Genomic DNA, 27,821 nt, shown 5'->3' on the forward strand with positions numbered 1-27,821 from the left:
GGCCTGGTAAGCAGTCCCATCACATATAAGTGATCAAAAAGCAGGCAACATAGTCCATGTCAAAGATATCCCCCACTCTCCTAAATAGTGGGCCCATGAGGCCTAAGGTGCTCATCAGCTACTTATAAGTAGAGGACCTAGGTCCTGACCATGCATTGTCCTTAGTTGATAATTCAGACTCAACGAGCCCCTCTGGACTATGGTTGATTGACTCTGATGGTCCTTTCAGTTTTTAATCTTATGAGGTGACTTCAAAATTAGCTTCTAGCCCATCTTCATGCTTCTTACAGGTAGGTCTTACACTACCCCATTCCCTACGAAGGATCCAGCTTCCTCACTCCTATTATGTAAGTGTTGTATCTTTGCCCCCTCACAGAAGACAGATTTTTTTTACATCAAATTATGAATTACATCACTCCCTATCTAAGCAAAATCTTCTGACAAGTTTCTGTGTAATTCAGAATAAAATATAACTAACTTACAATGAACACACTGCCTTTCACAGTATGAAAATTCAGTGACATCTAGGCCTTCTTGTGTACAATTCTTTCTCTGTAACTCTAGTCCAGCTATTAATATCCTTGATAGTTCTTTAGATAAGGCATGTATTTCCTGCCTCAGAGGTCATGTCTTAGTTATACTTTTATGAAGCTTTTTCCCCCCAGAAAACCATATGGTGTCTTTTTAAAATCCCTTTCTCAGTGAACTCCTTTTTGAATGTAGATCCAGAATTTCTTTTTATTTTATTTTATTTATTTTATTAATTACACTTTATTCACTTTGTATCCTCCCATAAGCCCCTCCATCTTCCCCTCCTTGTCCCACCCTTCATATCCCTTCTTCAAGCATGCCTTTACCCAAGTCCACTGGTAGGGGAGGTCCTCCTCTCCTTCCTTCTGATCTTAGTCTATCAGGTCACATCAGGAGTGGATGCATTGTCATCTTCTGTGGTCTGGTAAGACTGCTCCCCCCTCATGGGGAGGTGATCAAAGAGCAGGCCAATCAGATTATGTCAGAGGCAGTCCCTCTTCCCATTACTATGGAACCCACTTGGACACTAAAGTGCTATGGACTACATCGGCAAGGGGGTTCTAGGTTATCTCCATGCGTGGTACTTGGTTGGAGTATGAATCTCTGGGAAGACCCCTGTGTTCAAATTTTTTGTTTCTGTTGCTCTCTTTGTGGAGTTCCTGTCCTCTCCATATCTTACTATTTCTCACTTCTTACATAAGATTCCATGCACTCTGCCCAACAGTTGGCCATTAAGTCTCAGCGTCTGCTTTGATAGTCTACAGGGCAGAGCCTTTCAGAGGCCCTCTCTGGCAGGTTCCTAGCTTGTTTCCTGTTTTCTTCTTCTTCTGGTGTCCATCCTCTTTGCCTTTTGGGATGGGGATTGAGCTTTTTAGTGAGGGTCCTCTCTCTTGATTAGTTTCTTTAGATGTACAGATTTTAGTAGGTTTATCCTATGTTATATATCTATATGAGTGAGTATATACGTGTGTGTCTTTCTGCTTCTGGGACAGCTCAGTATGGATGATCCTTTCCAGATCCCACCATTTACCTGCAAATTTCATGATTTCCTTATTTTTTCATTGCTGAGTAACACTCCATTGTGTAGATGCACCACAATTTTTGCGTCCATTCTTCAGTTAAGGGGCATCTGGTCTGTTTCCAGTTCTGGCTATTACAAATAAAGCTGCTACAAACATGGTTGAGCAAATGTCGTTATTGTGTACTTGAGCCTCTTTTGGATATATGCCTAGGAGTGGTATTGCTGGGTCTTGAGGAAGCACGATTCTTAGTTGTCTGAGAAAGTGCCAGATTGATTTCCAGAGTGGTTGTACAAGTTTACATTCCCACCAGCAGTGGAGGAGGGTTCCTCTTTCTCCACAACCTCTTTAACATGTGTTGTCACTTGAGTTTTTCATGTTGGCCAGTCTGATGAATGTAAGGTGAAATCTCAGGGTCATTTTGATTTGCATTTCTCCAATTGGCTAATGAAGTCAAGCATTTTTTAAGTGTTTCTCTGCCATTCGATATTCCTCTACAGAGAGTTCTCTGTTTAGCTCTGTTCCCCATTTTTTAATTGGATTACTTAGTTTGCTGCTTTAAAGCTTCTTTAGTTCTTTATATATACTGGATATTAGCCTTCTGTCAGATAAAGGGTTGGTGAAGATTCTTTCCCAATCTGTAGGCAGTCGTTTTTTTTTTAATGACGGTATCCTTTGCTTTACAGAAGCTTTTCAGTTTCATGAGGTCCCATTTATTCATTGTTGCTCTTAGAGTGTGTGCTGTTGGTGTTCTGTTCAGGAAGTTTTCTCATGTACCAATAAGTTCTAGGCTGTTCCCCACTTTTTCTTCTAACCGATTTAATGTGTCTGGTTTTATGTTAAGGTCTTTGATCCACTTGGACTTTAGTTGTGTGCAGGGTGTTAAGTATGGATCTATTTGCATTTTTCTACATGTAGACATCCAGTTAGACCAGCACTATTTGTTGAAGATGCTATCTTTTTTCCATTGTATGGTTTTGGCATCTTTGTCAAAGATCAGGTGTCCATAAGTGTGTGGCTTTATTTCTGGGTCCTCTGTTTGGTTCCATTGATCCACCATTCTGTTTCTATGCCAGTACCATGCAGTTTTTATTACTGTTGCTCTATAGTACAGCTTGAGATCAGGGATGGAGATAACTCCTGTAGATCTTTTACTGTAGAGAATCTTGTTTTAGCAATTCTGGGTTTCTTGTTATTCCATATGAAGTTGAGAATTTTTCTTTCCAGATCTGTAAAAAATTGTGTTGGTAATTTGATGGGAATTGCATTGAATCTGTAGATTGCTTTTGGTAAGATGGCCATTTTACTATGTTAATCTTGCCAAGCCATGAGCATGGGAGATCTTTCCATCTTCTGATATCTTTTTCTAATTCTTTCTTCAGAGACTTGAAATTTTTCTTATATATGCTTTTATTTCATTCTTTACATTAATAATATCGTAAGAATTTTCATTGGATATATATAATAAATTCAAAAAGCTTTTCATTATTATTCAATAAAAATATGGAAGAATATTATGTTGCCTTACACTAATCCCAAATTTTCATATCAAATATAAAAAATAAAATTACTGATAGTAAATTCTCATAAGCAAACCAAAAACTTAAGGAAGCAAATTAATTAAAAAACAGAATCTTTTTTTCTGAAACAACAACAAAAAAAAAACTTCCTTCAGCCAATATAATGAGAATGTTCCCTATATTTTAATGCTCATTTTAAAAGAAATATGATAGTGATTAATGATTTTTTTCTGTTATCAGTATATTTTTTTTTCTTACAAAAACACGGCTACACTGGAGTTTTAGTTTGACTATGCTGGACGGAGAGTGCACAAGTCACAACTAAAGGCAAACAATGACTTTGCTGTGATTTTATTCCTTACATTATTACTAGAGAAAATCAAATAACCTATCCTTCTGGGTGTTTCCAATTTATCAGTGCCCTATATGGTATTATTATTTATAGCTTGCATGCTTTGAATTACATTTCCAAACTGACAATTTCTGTGTAATCAGAATTTTTCTTCATCGTGGACAGTAGCACTGTATCCTAGCTAGGGTTACTATTGCCATGATGAAAAATAAGATGCTCCCCCATGCTTTAGTACAGCCAGGAGCCAAATAGCTTACTTATTTGTATGACTCTTCTCTATCATTTAACCCGTCTGGAATGTAAGAGCTATGAAAGCAGCGATGTGATTTTTCCTGTTTATTATTTGCTTCTGCCCTAAAATATTCTTTGGTGCTCAATAGATGCTTGCTGAATGAATGAGTACTTTTAACTCAGCATCTGTTGTTTTAGTATGTAAACTCGGTATATAAGTACTATTGATACTACATTAATTAATAATAAAATACTGGATGTATTGCAGTGAAAACAGGATGAACCTCTAGGTCATAACTCTGCAACTCTGGATCAGCACAGAAATAAAATCAACCAGAACCATAGGATTCTGTTAGGAAGAATAGTAAAAGTGTTAAAACACTGCTAAAGGAAGCCAGATCCAACAGATATCCAACCAATATCAGTCAAGGTGGCTTCATAATCCCTGGAAAGACGCTGATGGGAAAGTCTGAAGAAAAAGTCCTTTGACTGAGTGAAGCATAATGAAAGTCATATAAACACAGGTAAGAGCTTGCCTCAGATGGGAACATATTTCAGAATAGACCATATTCTAATGATTCAATAACAAACGTTGATATGCAAATCGTGAAAAACAGCATATACATATTTTATGATTTAAAATAATGTTTCAGAATCAAAAGTATCAAAATGTAGCAATGAAAACTTTGTCTAGATTGTTGGAAGGCAGGAATATCCATGTTACACATATTATCAAGCCTTCAGTTTCCCAAGGAAAGAAGTGATGGAAAAAGCAGACTGCAGCGTATGACATTATGGACACAGCATGGCCTAAATGGTTCTCTCTGAGCTGGGTATCCAACCCAAATCTTGATGGCAGAAAAACAAATCAAATTTTTTGTAGGAGTTAAAAACCGATATATTAAGTCAGGAATATTAAAAATATATTCTGAAAAGAAAAATAATACCAAAATGTATAATCCTTTCATTGCTCTAAAAGCATAAAGACAACAGTAAATTAACTTTAAATCTAAAGTATTTTATGATTCTCAGTTTTTATAATTAATCTCATCATTACATACATTTAACAAATGTTACACTGAGAAAAAAACGATAATTAGTTAATGCTATCCTCTGCAATATGAAGATGTTTTTAGTAATTTGACAAAATAAAGAGTTTATAATAATTTTGTATATAAAGGTATTTAAAAACACCATCAGTATTTTGCAGATAATCACAAAATGACTCATAAGTGGGTGAAAATTGAGTAATTTGACTAATTTCTTAGTTGACCTTTACAAAAGTATTCATGTAACATTTCTTAGTTGTATTTTTATTATATAAACCCAAATCCCAGCTATTTAGTTCCCATGTTGCTTCCTGAAAATGGAACGATGTGTTACCGAGATAAAGTAGCTTGTGTGTGAAGGGCCTTTCCCTTTAGTAACAATTAGGAACATTGTCTTTGGATGCCTGTGTCCATCCTAAGGGTCTTCTCAGATCACTCCCCCACTCCATGAGAGACCTCAAAACTGTAGACATAGATTGTGCAATCCTAGCAAAAAAAAAAAAAAAATGCTCACAAGAATAACTTCATTATTCTGGGAAGCCAGATCTCTAAAACATGTAAAATGTAGAAGCATTCTGCCCATACAATTTCCAGTAAGCACCGCATGACTAAGAGACACCACCCGAGTCTGCTTCAATTTGAGCATCCTTTATACCACCTTGCTTGTGTACAAGAAAGTTGATAGTGCCATGAGCAGAGGGTTCTGCTCTGGAGGGAGGATGTGGGTCAGGCTGACAGAGCTTTGCCTTAACTAATGAAAAATTGTTTCCAGGAATATTCATTGACAATAGTGTCTCACGCGCTCACGATTCACACAGGTGATATCAAATGATAGGGATGGACTCACCAATACCACTGGACAGATTGTGGTGGGTGGTAAAATATGGTCCTTCAAAGGTCCACAGTCACATTCCGGCTTCAGATGGGAAGCACATTTATTGTGAAGCTAGGGAAGGAGAAAAGGATAATATCAAACCTACATGACAACAGCATCCAGAGAAGAGATACAAAAATACATTAAAAGTGTATTCAAAGATATAAGAAAAAAGGGGCTCAATAATTTACTACAAATTTTACACCAAATAACACTACTTTACTTGACACAATTTATTTCCCATTATGGTGTTTCTTTGCTTATCTTTCAGCATAGTCTTGAAGCCACTGTGCAGTGCTGATGAGTTTTTTTTTTTTTTTTTTTTTTTTCTTTTTTTACCCTCCTGTTTTCTCAAAGTCATTCCAAAGTGCACAGCTCAGTATGGGGCATAATTGATCCCATCATTAGTTTTAACTTTGTAATTCAATATGTAAATGTAACCTGAGATTCATCTCAGTAGGAGCAGGATATAAATAAAAGAAGATGATTATGATTATAAAAGTGTATCTTTATATTGTATTTATCAGCCCGACATTAACTTAGCATGTAATCATATAATGTGATATTTATTTTACAATATGTATGAACCGTAGCTGACCTTTTTATCAGTGCTGATCACAAGTTTAAATTAAAGTGTATGTGTAACAAAATGTAAAATAGTGATGCTTTTAAGTCAAAGAGATGGTCTTTACCAGCCAAAAGATTCGGAAAATTCTCCCTTCGTTATTTGATATCAATTTAGTACAAAATATTCATGCTTCATGAAAATTATATATATTAATACTATAATGTGTGTTCTTAATTAAAAAATAATACCAGAGCACTTTTCAGTTTGGCTACACATTTTAAAAGGCCACTCCATTTAAGCCTCAGCTATACCAACTCCCATCTACAAGCAGTTAATTAGTCACTGAGTTTAGACACAGTGTTGATTTAATGTTAGTGATGGAACTGCATTGAAGGAGGATTTCAGGTGTCCTCTACTCTAAAACATTTGTCAAACTGAGGTCCTACTTTAGATTCAAGTACTAGTACTATAATGGGTGCTCATTAGGCCGTATTATAGGAAATAAAAGTATCTTTACACATCCATCTACAGTTAGCATCTCTCACAGAAGCAGATAAACTTCTCTATACAAAGGTGGGTTAAGCTTTTGAGGCACTTCTGATCTTTGCCAAGAGATAAGATGCATTAAAGACAAAGAAGCAGCTGAATCCTTCAGTAAAGTAGGACTAAGTGAGCCTTCATTCTGCCTGGGCAATAAAAATGCAACTTCCTTAAAATAGCTCTAAACTGTATTATATTATTACTTTATTGAAACACTTCTCATAAAATAAATAAGGTCCTTATGCACAGGTAACAGGCTTCCAAGGGTGAAGTGAATGTGGCCTTCTCTAAATACTATATAAAAGCCAAAATCTTAACTCCTGATCTTAACTCCAAAAATTGAACCATTTTTGGAAATGGAGTCTATGTTAATATACTCAAGCTAGAATATAGTCATGTTTGTTATGTCTGGGAAATACACTGGAAGCTTTGTAAGGAGAAGGCAATCTGGACAAGGAGATACTGATACAGAGGGAAGCCCACATCAGAAGAGCCAGGGTGGGATGTGAATGTTGTCTTTACAAAGCAAGCAACATCAAGAATTTCTAGAAACTACCAGAATCTGGTAAGAGGCAAAGGATTCGTCCTCAAATTCTTCAGAGGCCTTGTGTTCTTGCTGACATTGATATGTTAGGCTTTTCTCCCGAGTTGTGAGAAAATAAATTTATGTTGTCTTAAATCGCCTCACTTATGGCATTTTGTTATACGGGCTCTAGGACGTGAACACATTGACACCACGAAAACCCAAGGCAGATCATGCATCTAAAGACTCCTCTAGATATTGCCTTGTTGCAGAGATGGAACTTTTTCTCTTTGATATTGTGCAAGTCCCTTAAAACTGGGGCTCAGAACATTATGATAAGACAATCCTTATGTGTGCATAGTGAGACTGCCTTGAAGCCTTACTCTGAAATGTTCTAAAATGACACAAATGCAGGTAATGAAGAGGCACACAGCCTTGGGCTAGCACAGCTCACAGGAAGCATCTATGTCTCAACTTCCTTAGCCCCTGCATGTCATGTAAACAATAAATAAAATTAATGACAGCTTTTTACCTTTAGGCCCAAATGGAAAGAACTAAGGAATAGAAATATTCAGTGGACCAGAAGACTAGATTGAGTGAAGGTATAACTCAACGGATCTCACGAGATACTGTTTTTATGAACTTAACTAATCCTAGTAGTATATTTTCAAGTTTGACTAGCACGATGACTTATATCTCTGAGTTTTTCTGTGCAACATGGGACAGTCTCAAAGGAGTATTAGCATGTAGCAGGGTCAGTAACTCTCTTGCCCATCAGTAAAACAGGTACACATACTGACAGGAACTTGTCTTAAGATCTCTGTGTTAACTTTATATGTGCTAGAATACCATATTTTCTATGAAAATTTATCAAATACCTGGGAAGTATATTCTAGTGGCTGTCCATTACACAACATTGCTTATAGAGGAAAAGGGCAGAGCAGTGGGCAACTTGGTAAGGGCACTGACCATTTTTACAAGCAGATGTCAGCAATGCATCCCATTGCCCAGAAATGTACTGACAACAAAACAGAAACTAAAACAAAGACAGAAATAAGAAATGAAGAAAGAGCTGGAAACCAAGACTATCAAACATAAATGATCAAGTTGTGTTTGTTGTAAACCTAAATGCTTTAAACAAAAAGACTGTTAAAAATGATGGTATCAACAAAACAGAAACTGTATAATAGAATTAGGATGAACAAAGTGGTTTATTTAGGTTACTAATAACAGTGTTTACTGGAAAAGAGTGTATGTGTCTTTTCAACAATAGATCACAAATGGCAAGCTGTCAACATCTATCAGCACAAGAACAAGTTTCTGACGTTGGCACTGTATCTTAAATACACTTTTTACATTCCATGTACTAGGAACAACTCAAAAATTTAAATTTAGACATTATTTGGAGATGGAGCTTTAGGGAGCTACTTTGAGCTAGATGGGGATGAGAGGAGTACCTGGGAGAATTAGCAATCTTACGATGAACAGAAGAGAGCTGGAGAGCAAATATTTATTTTGTCTTGACATATAATGTCATCGGCCAAGTTATTACTTGTAAAGAACCATTAACATGAAAAGACCCCTGATGTGAAAGGCATTTAACCTCCAGAGTGTAAGACACAAGTTCCTGGTCATTAACAACTACCTTATTTGTGGCATTGTATAATAGCCATATAATCAGGTTAGACAGCTTGTTGCCACATTATTCCGTGTGACGGGGTGTGTAAGAAGGATGCAGTGTCATCAAGATGCCCAGAATTATCGACTGCACTCAAGGACAAAGTGAGCAGCAACAGGCAGAAGTCTTCCTTGAGGTGGTACACGAACTAGACCACCGATGTACCCTGGCTCTAAAGCAGAATTTCTAAGAGGATAGTTCCCACCTTTCCAAAGCCCATTTGAAAATGTTGCCACAGCCATCTTTGTGGATTTGCTAAATGATGATACACAAGAAAATAAAGCTTATTTTTAATATGCCCAAAAACTTTCAGGGTAACATATCTAGGAAAGTCATATAATATGAACCAGCTTTTCTTGGACTTGAATTAAACACTTGGAAATCATTTCAGAATTTGACAGCTCACAGTAGCACCTAATTTAGAGCCAGCGCTATGTTTATTAGAAAAATCTGTCTCAAGTTTGGAAGAAAAAGAATGTGAGTGATTATGTGTGTGTGTGTGCACATGCGTGTTAGAGAGTAATGTTGAGCTAACGAGAGAAATGAACAGTGAAAAAAGAAAAAAAGAGGAAAAATATTAATTAGAATCTAGAGATTCATAAAGAAGAGAAATTAGTCCTTCTTATCAATAAAAGCTCAATGACACGGATTGAAGAAATATATTTGTTAGTTGACAATTTCCTATGAAATCAGTATTTTACCATGTCAGAGTATTTCTTTAATGATGATATTTGCTAAAGAATAAACTGTCTTGGCTTGAAAAAAAAAAACAAAAACCCTTAAACATTATTGACAAGGGCTAAATTGTTTCATTGAAATTATATCCTTATATGATATCAAGTTGGTTATTCATATGTATAAGAAAAGGATTCTTTCATTAATTTCAAATGGTTGCCTTAACCTCCCATCCTAGTGATTCTTGCATGCCGAGAGCTCGTTTTTCTTGACTCGGAGCAACTCTGCACAGAGTAAACACTGTGGAGGATGTACTCAGCGGATGTGAACCGTGCTTGTCAGCGGGGTATCAATAGTGGCAGGAAATAAGCAAGAAAGAGAAACAAATCCAGGGTGAGTATTTGTCTGGCTCAAAGCACAGAAAATAGTTGCTTAAGAGGCAGATACACACTTCCTTTTTCTGGGCTTTTACCAATTTCCTTGTTAAGTAGGAAGCTTGCAAAAGAGATACAACTTTCTTCTTCGAACTTAGCTCTCTGCCTACAAGACCGTCGGTTTCTGAACTGCAGTAAGATACACTGATGTTCTGCACTGGCTTAAAGTGCAGAAATGGACGTTTATCATCAACAGTTTAAGATTTATTAACTTGTCTGATGCAATTTGAGCATTACAAATTATTTTGGAATAAAATTTAAAGAGGAAGAGGACTTGAAAGTCACTATTTAACTTTAAAAAAATTAGTTGTACTAGTCATTATAATAAATCTTGTGCTTAAACAACTCCTCATGGAATCTACTCAGATGGCCCTTTGGAAAGCTCTTTACAGACAGCACCACATCCCTGCATGCTGCCGATTCCCAGAGTATAAAGACGACATTTAGTTCTTTAGAGATCTGAAACATTAGGTTTTAAGGACACCTGAGGATGTCCTCAAAACCAAACACTCTTTCAAGAACTTCAGATGATTAGGGAAAACATGAGTGCCATCAGCCTGTACTTGTGGAGACAAACTGAAGCATAGCATTGATGACATGCAGAAGTGAAGCTACTGTAGAACAACTCAAACTTTTCTTTAGCAATAAAGTAAAATAAAAAAAAATCAAGAGAAATACAGCACTGATCTTTGATCTTTGTTCCTAGTAAGCATTTTAGACTCATGCAGTCCAAGTAATGGGAAGTTTTAAGTAAGAGGTGGGAATTAATCATGGCCTCCTCAGGGGTTTCTCAGCAGATACCCAGAACTAACAGGTTGCAGGAATGTAGTATGCTTTCAACTTAAGTCTGAATTTTGTGGAACTCAATTTTAAAATGAGGTAAGCAGTGAGAAGGCTGCATTTGTTACCACGCAATTATTATAGATTGCCAAAGTGGGAGTATTTAACAAATTAGTATTTTCAAAGATTTATTTATTTATTATGTATACAATGTTCTGCCTGCATGTACACCTGCATGCCAGAAGAGGGCACCAGATCCCATTATAGACGAGATAGGATAAACATACTAAAATCTGCACACCTAAATAAGATAAACAAGAAAGAGGACCTTGGGTAAGATGATCACTACTCACTTAGAAAGACAAATGGGATGGACATTGGAAGTAGGAGAAAACAAGTAACTGGACAGGAGCCTACAGCAGAGGGCCTCTGAAAGACTCTACCTAGCAGTGTATCAAAGCAGATACTGAGACTCATAACTAAACCTTCAGCTGAATGCAGGGAATCAGATGAAAGAAGAGGGAGTTAATATGACTGGGAGAGGACAGGAGCTCCACAAGAACCAAATATATCTGGGCACAGGGGTCTTTTCTGAGACTGTTTCTCCAACCAAGGACCATGTATGGATATAATCTAGAACCCCTGCTCGAATGTAGCCCATGGTAGATCAGTATCCAAGTGGGTACCCTAGTAAGGGGAACAAGGACTGTTTCTGACATGAACTCAATGGCTGGCTCTTTGACCTCCACCTTCCCCAACAAGGGAGGAGCAGCCTTGCTAGGCTACAAAGGAGGACATTGCAGCCAGTCCTGAAGATACCTGATAGGATAGGATCAGGTGGAAGGGGAGGAGACCTACCCTATCAGTGGACTTAGAAAGGGGCAGGGAGGAGATGAGGAAGGGAGGGTGGGATAGGGAGGCAATGAGGGAGGAGGCTACTACTGGGATACAAAATAAATAACCTGTGATTAATATAAAAAATAAAAAGTATAAAAAAATTCTTGTGGTAGTATGGCAGCCTACATTATAGGAGAAGTACCTTCTGTCAGGGAAATAAGCTGAGAGATTCTAACTCTAATCTAGTCAGGAGGTGCTAAGAGCTCATATTAAGGTTGGGAATATGAGTCAAAATCTTAGATTTGGGAGAGATATTTTAAGGAAGAAATGTGAAGGCTTAGCACTAGGTTGGATGAAGAAGATGAATGTGGAAGACAAGGAAAGGCAGACTTCTAACTGTCACAGTAACTGGAAACATCTCACCCAGGTCAGCTCCTGTAAGCGACAGCGTAAGAGTTGAGTAGTTGCTCTTGAGAATGCATGTCTACAATCTTGATATAAAAGTTAGTGGTGCTTGCAGTTACATAATTCTCCATGGTCTTTGAAGTCTGACTAGACTGGGACATTTCCAGTTACAAATCCTCCCCAAAATTGAGACCGAAATATCATGAGTACCACTGAAGGAGTGCCCCGTGGACATCAGGTTTCACGTGAGGCAGACCTGTCAAATTCCACCTGTTGTCCCCTGAGTGAACATTTATTAAGTATTTGCTAAGCATATGCTCCGTTCATTAACACATCTACACTGACATTTTACCCCTTTAATCCTTATGATATCCTGCAAAAGAGGCATTATCAACTCCATTTTACAGTGGAGAATATTGTCAGAAACCCAAGCAACGCGTGGATGCAATGGCGTGTAAGTGACACAGACCACTTTATCAGTCTGTTTTTCTCAAGTTATGGTTTTAAGTGATGCCAAGTAAGTAATAGCTTTTTGGAGAAACTCTGAAATGTAGCCATGCTTTAGTCTCAGATTTTCTGCTTAAGCAGTTCCTCATGGAATCCACTTACTCACGAGGCCCCTTAGAAAGCTTAGACAGAACCACAACCCTGCGCTCTCCTGATTCCCAGAGGGTGAAAATGACAGTACTCACATTAAGTAACCTAGAGATCAACCTTAAGCTAACATTTTCATGAATAGCTTAGGAAAAGCAATGAATACTAATAAATTTATATTTTCAGGTGCATACATTCCATCAGCTACAAAATTAACAAATTAATAAAGGCGTCCTTACTGTTGCTGTAAATTAAAATTCTGAAAGTACTCAGGGACAGACTCATGGAGACAAAGTGGGAGGAGGAGAGGAACTGAACAGTGAAACTTCCAACCGCCAAAAAAGCTCTGGTGTGTAGAGCTAGCTGGCTAATTCCTAACTTTCAAGCTGAATAGCCAGTCATAAATACTGATTATTTTTTAAGTAATAGAAAAAAATGAAATAAAATATAATATATTCAAGATATTGCTCTTAAATTTTAAATAAGTGCAAAAAATGAATTCTGATACTTTCTAATTTCAGCCTATGCTAAAATTAAGATAGGCCAAGTAGAATGAAGTGTGGGATGAGACAAGGCTTCTGCAAGATATAGAAGAAGAGTTACATCATTTTTTAAACTGTTTAGTTACCCAAATATACTTTCAATATACATGATTGATTTTTCTGGTGGTTTTTTTTTATTAATTACACTTTATTCACTTTGTATCCCCCCATAAGCCCCTCCCTCTTCCCCTCCCGATCCCACCCTCCCTCCCCTTTCTTCACACATGCCCCTCCCCAAGCCCACTGATAGGGGAAGTCCTTCTCCCCTTCCTTCTAATCTTAGTCTATCAGGTCACATCAGGAGTGGATGCATTGTCATCTTCTGTGGCCTGATGAGGCTGCTCACCCCTCAGAGGGAGGTAATCAAAGAGCAGACCAATCAGTTTATGTCTGAGGCAGTCCCAGTTCCCATTACTATGTAACCCACTTGGACACTAAAGTGCCATGGACTACATCTGTGCAGGGGTTCTAGGTTATCTCCATGCATGGTACTTGGTTGGAGTATGAGTCTCTGGGAAGACCTTTCCAGTTCTGTTGCTCTCCTAGTGGAGTTCCTTTCCTCTCCAGACCTTAGAAGCAGAAAGACACACACGGTATATACTCACTCACTCATATAGACATGTAATATAGGATAAACCTACTAAAATCTGTACATCTAAAGAAACTAATCAAGAGAGAGGACCCTGATTAAAATGTGCAATCCCCATCCTGAAAGGGAAAGAGGATGGACATCAGAAGAAGAAGAAATCAGGAAACAAGCTAGGAACCTGCCACAGAGGGCTTCTGAAAGGCTCTGCCCTGCAGACTATCAAAGCAGATGCTGAGACTTATGGCCAACTGTTGGGCAGTGTGCATGGAATCTTATATGATTGATTTTTAAAATGAAATTGTTGTGACCTTTATAAATTGAGAATTGATATGTTCTTGTACTTCATGTGAATAATTTGAACCATTGCTAGGCATTTTAATATAATAAACAAGCACCTCAAAACTAAAACTCTCATTTATAATTGAGAAAACTTCAAAACTGTAAATGTAACTTAACTGAATAGTTTAAATGTGTGAATACAGTATGTTCGTGTTCATTCTTAAATGTAAATCAACTTGCTTTTCTTGTTTTGCTCAATATTCTGTGTGTGTGTGTGTGTGTGTGTGTGTGTGTGTGTGTGTGTGCGCGCGCTTTGGTGTCTGCTTAAAGAGCACTGTTTAACCTGTAGGATTAGTCAGAACCTTGTAGCTTTACCAAAAAACCCTGATTTGTCTAGCTAACACAGTGCCCTCTGCTGTTTATTCCTAAGAACCAACTCTAAGACGTGAAGGACTAACGTGCTATTTTGTGGGAAAGAAACAAGGAAGAACAAGGACAACAAAACAGCTCTGCAGACTAATGAAGACCCCAAAAGAAGAAACGTTTGTTTACATTACGTCCAAGAATTTAACAGCTATAGTAGTACCATGAATAACTGCGGTTATGCCAAAGTCATCTGAAGCTGACAGTCACCCTGGTGGTGTCATAAAGCTTCTCCTGAAAGGCCCATAAGCTCCTTCCTTAATTATTTCAACATCAAAACCTCTGTGTCCCAATTTATAATACACCTGAAGGAAATCAACATGCACGGGAGAACTGTTGAATATGTCCCTAGAAGCCATGATGCTCAATAAAAACACACCTCTTCTGCTTGCCAGCTTCCACTTGTGGTTTCTGATTGCTTTCCTGGGAAGCTCTAGAGCTCTGTGGGATCTTGTTTGAAGACCATGTGAAGGTGTCATCTCTGAGATGGTGAGATGTATGAGAGAAAGTCTGATCCTCAGGCATATAAAATAAGAAACCCCTAAGCTTCCAGGACAGTGCTGCAATGCGGTACTCACTGTGATCTGACACCAAACACAGTGCAGCCCCGTCAGGCCCTGGTAACATTTTACTGTCTTGTGGCACTTATCACACTTGGTTGGGCAGTTGCCTTCGACCCAATAATGGTGCATGACCTAGAATAGAAGAAGAAGAATAGGATGCTAAGAGGAGGTGTCTCTAATGACCCATCTAGAAAGCTTATATTGTCAAACTTACATCTGTGTTCTTTTTGGACTTCACATAGGTCTTGATGCAGGAGGGAGGGGCTCTCCCCACACAGCGCTCATGGACTGTGTACTTACAGACTGAAAGAAAACAGGTACACACATTCAGAGCGGACTCTGGTCCTGACTGCAATTTTACAAGGCAAGAATGACATTAACAGAACCTCATTTCACATCCACTGTTCCCTAATCAATCCAATCAGCCACATCAAGGAAAAAAGTCCAAGTCTGCTGTTTTTATCATGGAATACAAAAGGCCAATTAGTACAGGAAATAGTATGCATATGAGAAACCAAGTCTCCTCTATCATGGCATAGCAGGAAATGCTTAATTAAATCAGTCCTTGCTCAAATTTTTCACAATAATTCCCAGATGACAAAAATATTAAAGACAAATTGATGGCTGCCAAATGGCTTTGTGTCATGTGCTAGAAGGAAGAAGTCTATATATCACGAAGTATAGGCATGAGAGCAGCTGGCAGGCACAGGAGAAAATGCCTATATGCTTACACTGCTCTGTCTATTGACTTATCTAAACTTTAAATGGCAGATTTGTCTATTTCCAGAGAATAGGTTTCATCATCCATGCCAGGGCATCTGGGAAGTTTATCCTCCACTTTCCATCATTATACTGTTTCTCCAAAACAGCCTCCTTTGCTCAGCAACCTATGGTACCAGGAAGCAAAATCTGGTATTTATATAAAAACATATATTTATACTTAAATGCCAGCAAATGTATATATGTCTGTCTGTGTGTCTGTCTGTCTGTATGGATGTATATAGTACGTACCATAAAAGAAAAACATACCTATTTTTGCGGATGCATCTCCATGGTTACTCTAATTATTAGTAGAGTCACATGCAGGCATTGTGTAAGGAGAAAACTGTCTCCACACTAGCAACTCCGTATTCATTAATATAGAGAAAACAATTTAAAAAGTGAATAGTTTGACATCTTAAAAATCTACTTATGAAATATGAAGGAAATTAAGATAATGTTCAAAGCCTTTGTAATAAACCCTAAAACCTCCTGTCTCTGAGTTCTGGCAATAACCAGGAGGAACACATACCTTTTCTATTACTTTATAGTAGCACTCATATTATGAATCTCCCACTAATGACCATTTCGTAAATGCTAGAAGTCTGTCTTTTTCTATTCTTCCACTTCCTTTGCTTGAAAGTTATCTTGTTTTAGTCAATTAAATCTGCTCTATAATTTTCACTCCCTTAAAAAGTTATAGAAGTCCTGACAGGTTTTTTGTTTGTTTGTTTGTTTGTTTCCAATGGAAAATTTTCTAGTATATCTGGATGTTGCAAGTAGCCATCAGAAATATTCCCCAATGCGATATTTAATAAATGATATGTAACTTTAAAAAGATTCTAGTGATTTATAAATAATCTGGGTACAGTGATGCATGGCTGTAATCCTAGCACTTAGGGAAGCAGAGGCAGGCAGATCTCTGTGAGTTCAAGGCCAGACTGGTCTACAAAACAAGGCCAGGACACCAAGGCTACACTGTCTCAAAAAACCACCCCCCCCAAAAAAAAGAAAGTAAGAACAACCCCAACTTATATACATCTGTGACATAAAGGATGGTTCCTAACGTCAAACAAAGTATCTAGAGATATATTAAAACATTCCAAAGCATATTACATAGCATAAAGAGATGTGGCTGAATTGGATCAATGGAGAACTTAATCCCTACATCAGAGAACATCAACTTTATTTTCAGGTAATGATGCTATAGATTAAATCAATACTTGGTGATTTTATAAATTAAGTAACACACACACTCTTAGCAAATCTCTAACTGGTAGTATAGATCTATTAGAATAAAATACATCTCTCAAGAAAAGGAAACTGAAATTATTAAAATGACACAGTTTATAATGCTTATATTACAATAGTTTTTCCTTTATGTAAAAATAGTGTGCCAGCGGGTAACGCACTTTCCACACAGAGATTATAGTTCACATCCAAAAACATATCTCAAAAATTGACCAGCTGTGATCCTAGAACAGGAGTTAGAGACAGAGATTCCCGAGAGCAGCATGGCGAGGCGGACTAGTCAAGACGTGGGTCACGGAGAGAATCTGAATCAAATGTAAGATGGGAGCAACCGCGGAAGTCCCTTGATAGCGACCTTGGACCTCCCCAGGAACACAATGCATGCACAAGCACACACATGGCATCACACACACACACAGTTTAAAGTGGAGGACATGGAGCTTTAATTTTTTCCTTAATTTGGGTGAAATCTATTTTTATTCAGCTGATCTAAGTCTTTTTGTTTGTTTGTTTTAAGACTTGAAGGAATTGTCTTACCCTGAAAAGCTAATTACAAAGTTGTTAACTTATGAGGGAATTATATAATTCAAATGGGACGTAAGTAAGAGAAACCAGTGAAAGAGATCTAAATACTCCAAAGAGACACGAGAAACACAAATACATTTAAAAAAAAAATTAAACTAGCGTAGAAAGAAATGTCTGAGGAATTAGAAAGTATGAATAATTCCCCTTGAAAGGAAATTTGCCAGCGACGTGAACATTGAGAAGCCACAGGGAAACGCACATCCTAAACGTCACGGCCTGGGGTTATGTCGCACATATAGGGTGACTGAATGAGCTGAGGTTTCCCTCAAGCAGGGTGCTGACATCAGGCAGAGCCCTGAACTCACAGGAGCAGCAGAGGCCCTGCTTCCCCACGCCAATCAGCATGTTCAGGCAGAGGTTGCAGTAGGCCGGCTTGTTGAAGTGCTTGAGTCTCCACACGTGCTGTCCATCATCCTTCACGTTCTGCACGGGACAGGAGAGAAACAGATTTCGCTTAGTGACGTAAGCAGTGGAGTCTGTAAGTGCCGGTAAAGCTCAGGCTGGACCGCCGTGTCTGAAGACAAGCTGTGTTTTACGTCAGACACGGCGATCCTAGGACTTCACCTGCACCTGATCGCTAGCAGTAGAGTCTGCGTTAAATAATAATTTTAGTAAAGATGACAGGGCATTGTTGAGATGCCTTGTAAAAACTGTGATTTGGTCCATCTTATAAAAACTGCATTATCGTGTTTATAATAATTACTATAGTCAGGTGACACAGTAAAATCTTGGGTTTATATTCATAATTCGGTAAAAAAAAGAGAAGTGTTGTATTGCTTACTATGCTAAGTAAATCTACACGATATTTTAACCTACACATATGTAGCAGCTCTGCAGCTGGGTCACCAAGTGGGTCCCCTAACAGCTGCAGCAGGGGCTGTCTCTGACTCTGTTGCCTGCCTCTGGATCCCTTTCTCCTGGCTGGGCTGCCTTGTCTGGCCTCAGTGGGAGAAGATGCACTTAGTTCTGCTGTGACTCGAGGTGCCAGGGTGGGTTGGTACCCATGGAAGAGGGGCCTCATCTTCTCCTCAGAATAAGGGAAGGGACAGGAAAGGATGGGTGGGCGGATGGGACTGAGAGGAAAGAAGAGAGGGGTGGCAATCAGGCTGTAAAGCGATTAAATAAATAAATTAATGAAAATAAGGAAGATTAAATAAATGTTTAAATCAGCATGAATTTATAGGCTATTACCCTGTTTAAATCCTTATTAAAGGGTCAAAAGCAGTACAATAGTTATCATGCATCATTCTTTCCATCAACAGTTTGTATAATATTACATCTCCTTCATATCTCATTCACCAATTTGTGTGAAAATGAATTTAAAAACTATTAATGGCTATTCTATCAACACTGACATAATTAATATGTTTCCAGTTAGCAAGAATACATACTTCTTACCATGTGTTCACCAAATAATACCCGAGTATGTATTATGTGTCTGGGAAGTACAGAGAGATTGCACAAGCTCAGATCATCTTATTTTTATTAATAATAAAATATTAATAATAATGCTTCTAACCACTCTCTCTTATCACAATGAGAGCCAGGACACTGATTTATAATATCCATGAATCCATAGTAACTAATTCTCACATTAGAACTAGAAATGTCAAATTTGCATCCTAAGATGAAACATTAATGAAAATACTTCCTGGGAGGTACTTGTCAGTGGCGTCCTGAATTTTTGCAAGTCTTGAAAGCAGAAACACTGCCTTATTTTTGTCCCAAGCAGCCATTTCAAACACAACTGATTATTAAGGAGTTTGCACAACAGAGGTGCAACTATCCAGAGGAGAGGACAGACATGGCGGGGAAGCATGCTAATGAAACTACGCTGCACAGATCTCTGTCCACAGAGAGACTTGGTTTCCCAAGCCAAAGGACCAGGCTCCGATGCTGAGTGCTGCATTTACTTGGCTCATATTCTTTCACATCTTTAGACTAAAGGAGAAAGGCAAACCAGCTAAGCTGTGAAAGGCCTGTTGCCTGCTCTGCTGTAAGTAATATACCAATTGTCTCTGGCCCAGGGAGTCTCTGGTACTCAGGGAGCTGTAAGGAGCCGACCCCTTACCTTCAAAATTAGGTTAATCTCAGAATTTTCTCAATTTCTTAGCAATATTTAAATCTGTCTTTTGGATAATGGACTAGAAAGATGTCAGCAAAAGCAGCTATGAGAGAATGAAGATGATTATCATGGAGACCACATAAGGAGACAGAGTTTTAAGTATTTCCCTCTGCAATTTAAAAAATAAACTCTGTAGTTATTTCTGAGTCAAGTACTGGTTTGGCTGTATCATAATAATTTTAGTAGAACTACAGTTTAAACATGTTTAACTTTGCTATGTTTTATAATCCATATTTTTATTTCCATAATGTTAAAAGAATTAAACACTGTGATATATGAGACTGTTGATTTTTTTATAATCGTTGATCATAACAGTGCATTGTTTTAAGAGATTTTCAAGTGAAAGAAAGGGAAACGTTCTAATTTTCATATGTATTGCTGTTTTTATACTCCTTGTCATTTCATTTGAAGTGATTGTCCATTCCATGTGAATAAGCCTCATCCTGTTTGAGAGCGCATATGGACGAAGTTAGCTGGCATTTTCCTTATCAAAAAATAAACAACCCTAGACGTGGGTGTTCTGTCAGTCAGAACACTTAGCATGTTACAGGCGGCAAGGGGTGTACAAATCCATTACTTGGCCATAAAATGCTTTACAAAAAAAAAATTAAATAGCTTTATAGCTCTTCACCCAGTGCACTGCCCACATATGCCACAGATGAAATATGTATGTGGCTTCCTTCAAAGAAGAAATGGAAACCAAGAGCCAGCTGCTTCTCACTAGTGCAAATTGCACCCTGGCTCTCTGGATTTTCGTGTCTCATCTTGTCCTATTTAGATTGTAAACTTAGTAGAAGAGAGAGAATCAGTGTCATTCTATCAGCAGCACATATTCCTATTAATGTTTTTATAGCAAATAAATATGTATTATCAAGAAAGGAATTTGTGTTTATTTATTTATTTATTTGAGGGAATGAACAGAGAATTGGAAAGGCCTCAGTCCTGGCCTACTGTGAAAATGTGAAGTCGCTCTCTCACTTTTCCTTCTGCTTTTCTGTCTAATAAAACGAAGGCATCCACTTTCCTTCCTTGGGCCATGGTGAGGTTTCATTATACAATACTCATGAAGCTAATTTAGCTCATGAAGTTATATAAACAGTGTTTATATAAACAGCAGATATTATTACCATCATAGGGCTGAATTCTGTAACAACCAAAAATTTTACCCTAAAGAATTGAGAAGAATGTTTCTACGTCCCCTGGGATATTTTTCATAAAATACTGCCTTTCCCCCTTCTCTATACCACACATGGCACTGTTCCGTGCCTGTGACAAGGGATACTGTTTGCTGCTGCCTGGGCAAGTGCACAATAAGAAAGAGCTAGCGGTGCACTTCCTCAGCTTGCTAAAAGCCAGACAGAAGCTCAAAAACAAAACAACACAACACAACAAAACAATGAACCTTTGGGTTTGTTGTTATGTTGTTGTTTGTTCGCTTATCCTAAGCTTTTTCAAAGTACTGTGTTTCTTCCTCGGCATTTCTCAGAACATAGACAATGTTCTCAATTTATAGCCCTTGGTGGCCTGCAACTCTCTCGTGTAAAGCAAGCTGGCCTCAAACTCACTGACTGTCTCACTGTGCCCCTGGTTGCTGAGATTAAAGCCTGTACCACAATGCCTAGATAAAGCTAAATACTTTCTTAAAATGAGTTAAAGTTTCTTATTTCTATTTCCTCCTTCTTTCATAAAATTCCAAACTCCAACTAAGGACCATGCATGGAGAGGACCTAAACCCCTTGCTCAGATGTCGCCCATAGACTCAGTATCCAAATGGGTTCCCCGTAAGAGGAACAGGGACTGTTTCTGACATGAACTCAGGGGCTGGCTCTTTGATCACCTCCCCGAAGTGAACAGCCTTACCAGGCCACAGAGGAAGACAGTACAGCCAGTCCTGATGAGACCTGATAGGCTAGGGTCAGGTGGAAGGGGAGGAGGACCTCCCCTATCAGTGGACTAGGGGAGGGGCATGGGAGGAGAAGAGGGAGAGAGAGTGGGATTGGGAGGGAACAAAGGAGGGGGGCTACAGCTGGGATACAAAGTGAATAAACTGTAATAAATAATTTTTAAAAGACACTTCGTATTTCAAGCAAGTCAACTGTTTAGTTAGGTAGTACTATTTTAGGATAAGATAATGAATATTTTTAATGTTAATGAGTATTCAAGACTAAAGATTTCAGAATTGAAACATTATCTCTCACATTTGAAGGGAGGAATGCTTAAATTTTAAAGGACAACAATGGACAGACATGTTCAGTACTGTTTCTTTGCATTTTTCTAGAGAGATGAAACTTCCTATCACAAAATTATGGCCAATGAACACTAGGGCCAGTATCAATGCATGGATGTTCTCTGCTCTTGTGCTGCTTTTCCTGTTAGTCCTGATATCTAGCTGTGGTTGTCCCATTGTTCTAGATTCCTGTCTTGGTTTCTCAAGACCGATTAAAAATTAATTGAAGATCTTTTTGTTTTAAGACAAAAAATCAGAATGACAGCAGGCCCAATGACTTGCACCTATGATACTAGCACTCAGGAGCCTGAGGTAAGAATATCTTTTGGAATCTGGAGCATGCCTGGACCAGGGAGTGATGCCTTACAACTAAAAACTAAAACAAGGAAACAAACAAACAAACAGAGATGGAGTAGATTGGAAATCTAACAAACCATGGCACTGAGTCAAATCTAATTGGTAATCTGCTTTTTAAAAATGAAGTTTTATTGAACCACAGCTTTGTTGAATCATTAATTCAAAGGCTATGATACTTTGTATCTTATCACATCATGGATGAGCTGTTTAATAAAGACCTGTAGCCATGACACCTAAATTATTTCATGTCCATTATAGTCAGGTTTTAGTCTCTAAGAAAGCAGTGGCTATAAACAAATAATAACCTTTTTTATTCACTGATACTTTTAAAAGATTAGCCAAGGTCTTATGTCCCTGTCATAGACCTGAGAGTTTCCTGCAAGTGTGGCAACCTTGTGCCCATGGGTGACTCAAGAAGTTTGTTGGTGTTAAATTAGTAGCTGGGCCTTCAGGGGGGCCATAAAACCATGAACAGTGCTTGTGGAAATATAAGGAAAGTGGGCAGGGAGAACACAGCTTGCTGGGAATTAGGAGCCCCAGCCACTCATTGCTGGTTCTATGAGCTGTCAGAGACTGGGTTAACACCAGGTAGCCTCCTCAGCCCAGGGCTCAGGTGTCTCCATCCTTGTGGAAGCTCATTTACCAAGTTCAATGTCTAAGATCTGTACAGGGAACTAGGGCTTCTGTTGGGATTTCACAAGAACGATGTTTTGAAATGTCATGTGAAGGTGGCCCTCTCCTTCTGTATGTACTGCAGTGAACTTTGTTTTAATTTTTCCAAGTTAATCCAAACTGTTTTGTTTCAGAAAACTCATACAAGAGAGATAGCACATTAATGTACATAGTTGTTCTATGTTTGTGTGTGTGTGTGTGTGTGTGTGTTTTTAATTCACTGTACATCCTTGTTGTAGCCTCATCCCTCCTGTTCTTCAATTCTCACCCTTCTTTCCTCCCCTCTGCCTACCCTTTTCCTCAGGAAAGAGAGGTCCCTTTCCCATCCAGCCCTACTCATTAAGTTGCATCAGAACTAAGTGTGTCCTCTTCTCCTGTGGGTGGCCTGGCAAGGTAGAGCTGCCAGGGAAAAGTGATCAAAAAACTGGCAAGTGGGTCATATCTATGTCCAATGTAGTCCCCACGTCCCTTACTAGAGGACCCATATGAAGCCTAAGGTGCTTATCTGCTACATCTGTGCAGGAGGCATAGGTCTGGTTCATGTATAGTCCTTGGTTGATGCTTCAGTCTCAGCAATTCCCCCCTGGGCCCTGGTTAATTGGCTCTGTTGGTCTTCTTGTGGAGCTCCTGTCACCTACAGGTCCGTTTCTCTTCCCTCTGACTTTCCACAAGACTCCCTATGCATTGCCCAATGTCTGGTTCTGACTCTCAGAATCTGTTTTAAGGTGCCGCTGGGTAGAGCCTCTCAGGACAACTCTGTCAGGCTGCTGTCTGCAGGCTTAGTGGAGTATCCTTCCTAGTGTCTGGGATTGGAACTCTCCAATAGGATGGGTCTTTGGTTGGGCCCGTGTCGATGTTGGACATTCCCACAGGCTCTGCTCTATCTTTATCCCTGCACATCTTGTAAAATGGGTAAATTTTTCCAAACCCATATTTAAATAGCTCTCTTTGTATTAAACAATGTAGCCCTGCCATCTAGCGGCTATAATTGGGAACACAGTTCCAATTACAAAGGAAACACCCCAAATTGATCTCTCCTGTTAAATTCCAAATATTCGTTTTACACCCAAAACACAAAAGCATTTAAAATGAAGTTATATCATAAACTACATATAACTAAATTCTACAATATTAAAATCAAAAATTTGTTATCTAGTTAAACTCACTCTCACACTAAAATGACAGTGTATTTAAAATAACCCAATTTGAATTCTTACAGCTCTGTAGTTAAACAGTGCTATGGTTTTCTGATTTTATAAACTATTTCTATACAAATTACATTTAAAGAATTGCCAAACAATTACCTCCAAGTAAAAATAGCTTTTCAAAATATTGCCTTAAAATACATAGAGCAAAACCTCTCCTTCAGTGGTTTTCTTTCCTCACTTCAGGGTGGGAATGTCCTTGCTTCTGCTCATTTTGCTTTTTGTGGAGCCAGGGAGGAAACTCATGGTCTAAGGCACTCACTCCAGACCACCAAATTCCCCTCACACATCCCACAACTTCCTTCCTTTTCTTACATGATCACTTCCAATTAGAATATACAAAGTTTAGTTTTGAAATTGTGAAGTAAATTCATGGTAAGGCAGTACTTGGGGAAGGCTCTGACCTAAGCCACACGGCAGCTGCACTTTATTGGGGTAGATCTTAAAACGTTGGTGATTCTCAAGGCCACTTTGATTTGCATTTCCCTGATGACTACGGACATTGAGCATCTCTTTAGGTGTTTCTCTGCCATTCTATATTCCTCTACAGAGAATTCTCTGTTTAGCAACTTATCCCAATTTTTTAATTGTATTGCTTGATTTGCTGCTTTTTAATTTCTTTAGTTCTTTATATATTCTGGATATCAGACCTCTGTCAGATATAGGGTTGGTGAAGATCCTTTCCCAGTCTGTAGGCTGTCATTTTTGTTCTGACTACAGTGTCTTTTGCTTTACAGAAGTTTTTCAGTTTCATGAGGTCCCATTTATTGATTGTTGCTCTTAGAGCCCGTGCTGTTGGTGTTCTATTCAGGAAGTTGTCTCCTAAGCGAATGAGTTCTAGGCTCTTCCCTATTTATTCTTCTAACCTATTTGGGTGTCTGGTTTTATGTTGAGGTCTTTGATCCACTTGGACTTTAGTTTTGTGCAGGGTTATAAATATGGATCTATTTTCATCTTTCTGCTTGTAGACATCCAGTTGGACCAGCAGCATTTTTTGAAGATGCTGTCTTTTTTCCATCAAAATGTTTTGACTTCCTGTTGAAAATCAAGTATTCATAGGTGTTTGGGTATATTTCTGGGTCTTCTATTCAGTTCCATTGATCCTCCTTTCTGTTTTTATACCAATACCATGCAGTTTTTATTACCATTGTTCTGTAGTACAGCTTGAGATTGGGGATGGAGATATCTCCAGATGATCTGTTGTTGTACAGGATTGTTTTGGAGATTCTGGGTTTTTTGTTTCTCCATATGAAGCTGAGAATCTTTTCTTCAAGGTCTGTAAGAATTGTGTTGGTATTTTGATGGGAATTGCATTGAATCTGTAGATTGCTTTTGGCAGGATGGTCATTTTCACAATGTTAATCCTACCAATCCATGAGCATGGGAGATCTTTTCATTTTCTGATATCTTCTTCAATTTCTTTCTTCAGAGACTTGAAGTTTCTTTCAAACAGGTCTTTTACCTGTTTGGTTAAAGTCAGCCCAAGGTACTTTATGTTATTGGTGGCTATTGTGAAGGGTGTCATTTCTAAGATTTCTTTTTCGGCCCTTTTGTCTTAGGTATACTGGAAGGCTTCTGGGTTTTTTTTAGTTGATTTTGTATCCAGCCACTTTGCTGGAGGTGTTTATAAGCTGAAGGAGTTCTCTGGTTGAATTTTTGGGATCACTCATGAGTACTATCATATCATCTGCGAATAATGAAACTTTGACCTCTTCCTTTCCGATTTGAATTCCCTTGACCTCCTTTAGTTGTCTTGTTGCTTTAGCTAGGACTTCCAGTACTATGTTGAATAGATATGGAAAGAGTGGGCAGCCTTGCCTTGTCTCTGATTTCAGTGGTATTGATTTAAGTTTCTCTCCATTGAGTTTGATGTTGGCTATAGGCTTGCTGTATATTGCCTTTACTATGTTTAGGTATGTGCCTTGTATCCCTGATCTCTCCAAGACTTTAAACATGAATGGGTGTTGGATTTTTCAAATGCTTTTCAGCATCTAAGGAGATGACCATGTGGTTTTTCTCCTTCAGTTTGTTTATATGGTGGATTACATTGATGGATTTCCGTATATTGAACTATCCTTGCTCCAACCAAGGACCATGTTTGGATATAACTTAGAACCCCTGCTCAGATGTAGCCTGTGGTAGCTCAATATCCAAGTAGGGTTCCCTAGTAAGGGGAACAGGAACTATTTCTGACATGAATTCAAGGACTGGCTCCTTTACCTCCCCTCACCCCCGAGGGGGGAATAGCCTTGCTAGGCCACAGAGGAGGACATTGCAGCCAGAACTGATGATACCTGATAAACTAGGGTCAGTCAGATAGAAGAGGAGGAGGATCTCCCCTAGCAGTGGACTTGGAAAGGGACAGTGAAGAGATGAATGAAGGAGGGTGGGATTGGGAGGGAATGAGGGAGAGGGCTATCACTGGGATACAAAGTAAATAACCTGTGATGAATATTAAAAAAATAAAAAATAAATAAATAATATTTTTTTTAAAAAAAGTTGGTGATTTTATGTTGTCCTTCTTTTCCCTCCTTGTTAGCCTGTTGATATTATGCTTTTCTTATGAGGTTTCTAGAATACTATGATATATGGCAAGTTATCATTAAAAGATTAGAGATTTTGGATAGCATACAAAGTTTATAAATACTACTTCAATAATTTTCAAGGTGAATGAATGTGATAGTTCCCTGTGGGCTTTTGTTTTTTCTTTTTTTTTAATTTTTCTGTGACTTTTATCTATTTTGACAATGCAGAAGACTAGGCCCAGGGCCCTGTACTTAACCAGACAAAACATGAGTCTATGAAGCTCATCCCTGAGACATCAAAATGAATGAATATGTACAAAAGCAGAATGTTGAACAATACCATTTAGATTTAACACTTCTTATTACATCATTTTAAGGACAATCCCCACATTTTCTCAATTTTTACCTCTGCTCATGCCTGGAGTCCCATGGGTCTTTTGAAGAACAAGATGAGAGAGCGAAAAAAATTGGGAAATCAAGATGAAGTCTGAACTAACCCTAATTTCCTGAAGCCTATTTCTATATCCCTAAATCCCATATGTCTTGCACCCGTGTGTACAACATTTTTCATGTAGATTCGTGTTTCACACAGTTACACCATGGAATTACCAGAAGCTGAGAACGTTACTTCACACTCAATGCTAGAAAAACAACCTGGTCAACTGATCATTGAATGTCACCCAAGAGTGTCCCACTGACCTAGCTGCACTCCCTCCTCATTGCCAAGGCTTACATTTTCCAAGCCCAGCAGGACGAGAAGCGGGATGGTCGTCATTCCCCCTTGAATCCACTCCTCCAGAGACACAGTCCCATCCCTGTCATAGTCTATCTCCTCCATCATTTCATGGAGGATCTGCAAACAGGAGACAGAAACAAGAACATTCAGAAAACTGATGGTTAAAATCCTCTTAATTCAACAAACCAACTGGCTTCTCCAACTAGCTATACCATGTTGTGACAAGAAATGGAGTGAAAGCTGAGAGAAATGTCTGTGACTAAGCATATTAATCCTGTTACTCTAGAACCTGGCTTTTTATGCTCATCAATTTTTAGAAACAGCTGCCCAACTCTTTTTTCAAGGAACAGCAGCATGTTGAAAATTAAAGGGC

The 27,821-nt window shown here is 38.5% G+C and overlaps 1 protein-coding gene across 2 annotated transcripts in view; it reads right to left on the reverse strand.

The window, feature by feature from the left end:
* The window catches only part of Dgkb (diacylglycerol kinase beta), a 629,339-nt gene that overhangs the window by 479,625 nt on the left and 121,893 nt on the right, over positions 1–27,821 (reverse strand). For both annotated transcript variants that reach the window (XM_055624239.1, XM_055624229.1), the window contains 5 exons: positions 27,446–27,565; positions 17,907–18,024; positions 15,221–15,309; positions 15,022–15,138; positions 5,550–5,648 (listed from right to left, as the gene is read on the reverse strand). In XM_055624239.1, the coding sequence (XP_055480214.1) occupies positions 5,550–5,648; positions 15,022–15,138; positions 15,221–15,309; positions 17,907–18,024; positions 27,446–27,565 (543 nt within the window). The remainder of the gene's footprint in view (positions 1–5,549; positions 5,649–15,021; positions 15,139–15,220; positions 15,310–17,906; positions 18,025–27,445; positions 27,566–27,821) is intronic.

This window comes from Psammomys obesus, unplaced genomic scaffold, assembly GCF_907164565.1.
Source record: "Psammomys obesus unplaced genomic scaffold, mPsaObe1.curated_primary_1811, whole genome shotgun sequence".
Classification (NCBI taxonomy): domain Eukaryota; kingdom Metazoa; phylum Chordata; class Mammalia; order Rodentia; family Muridae; genus Psammomys; species Psammomys obesus.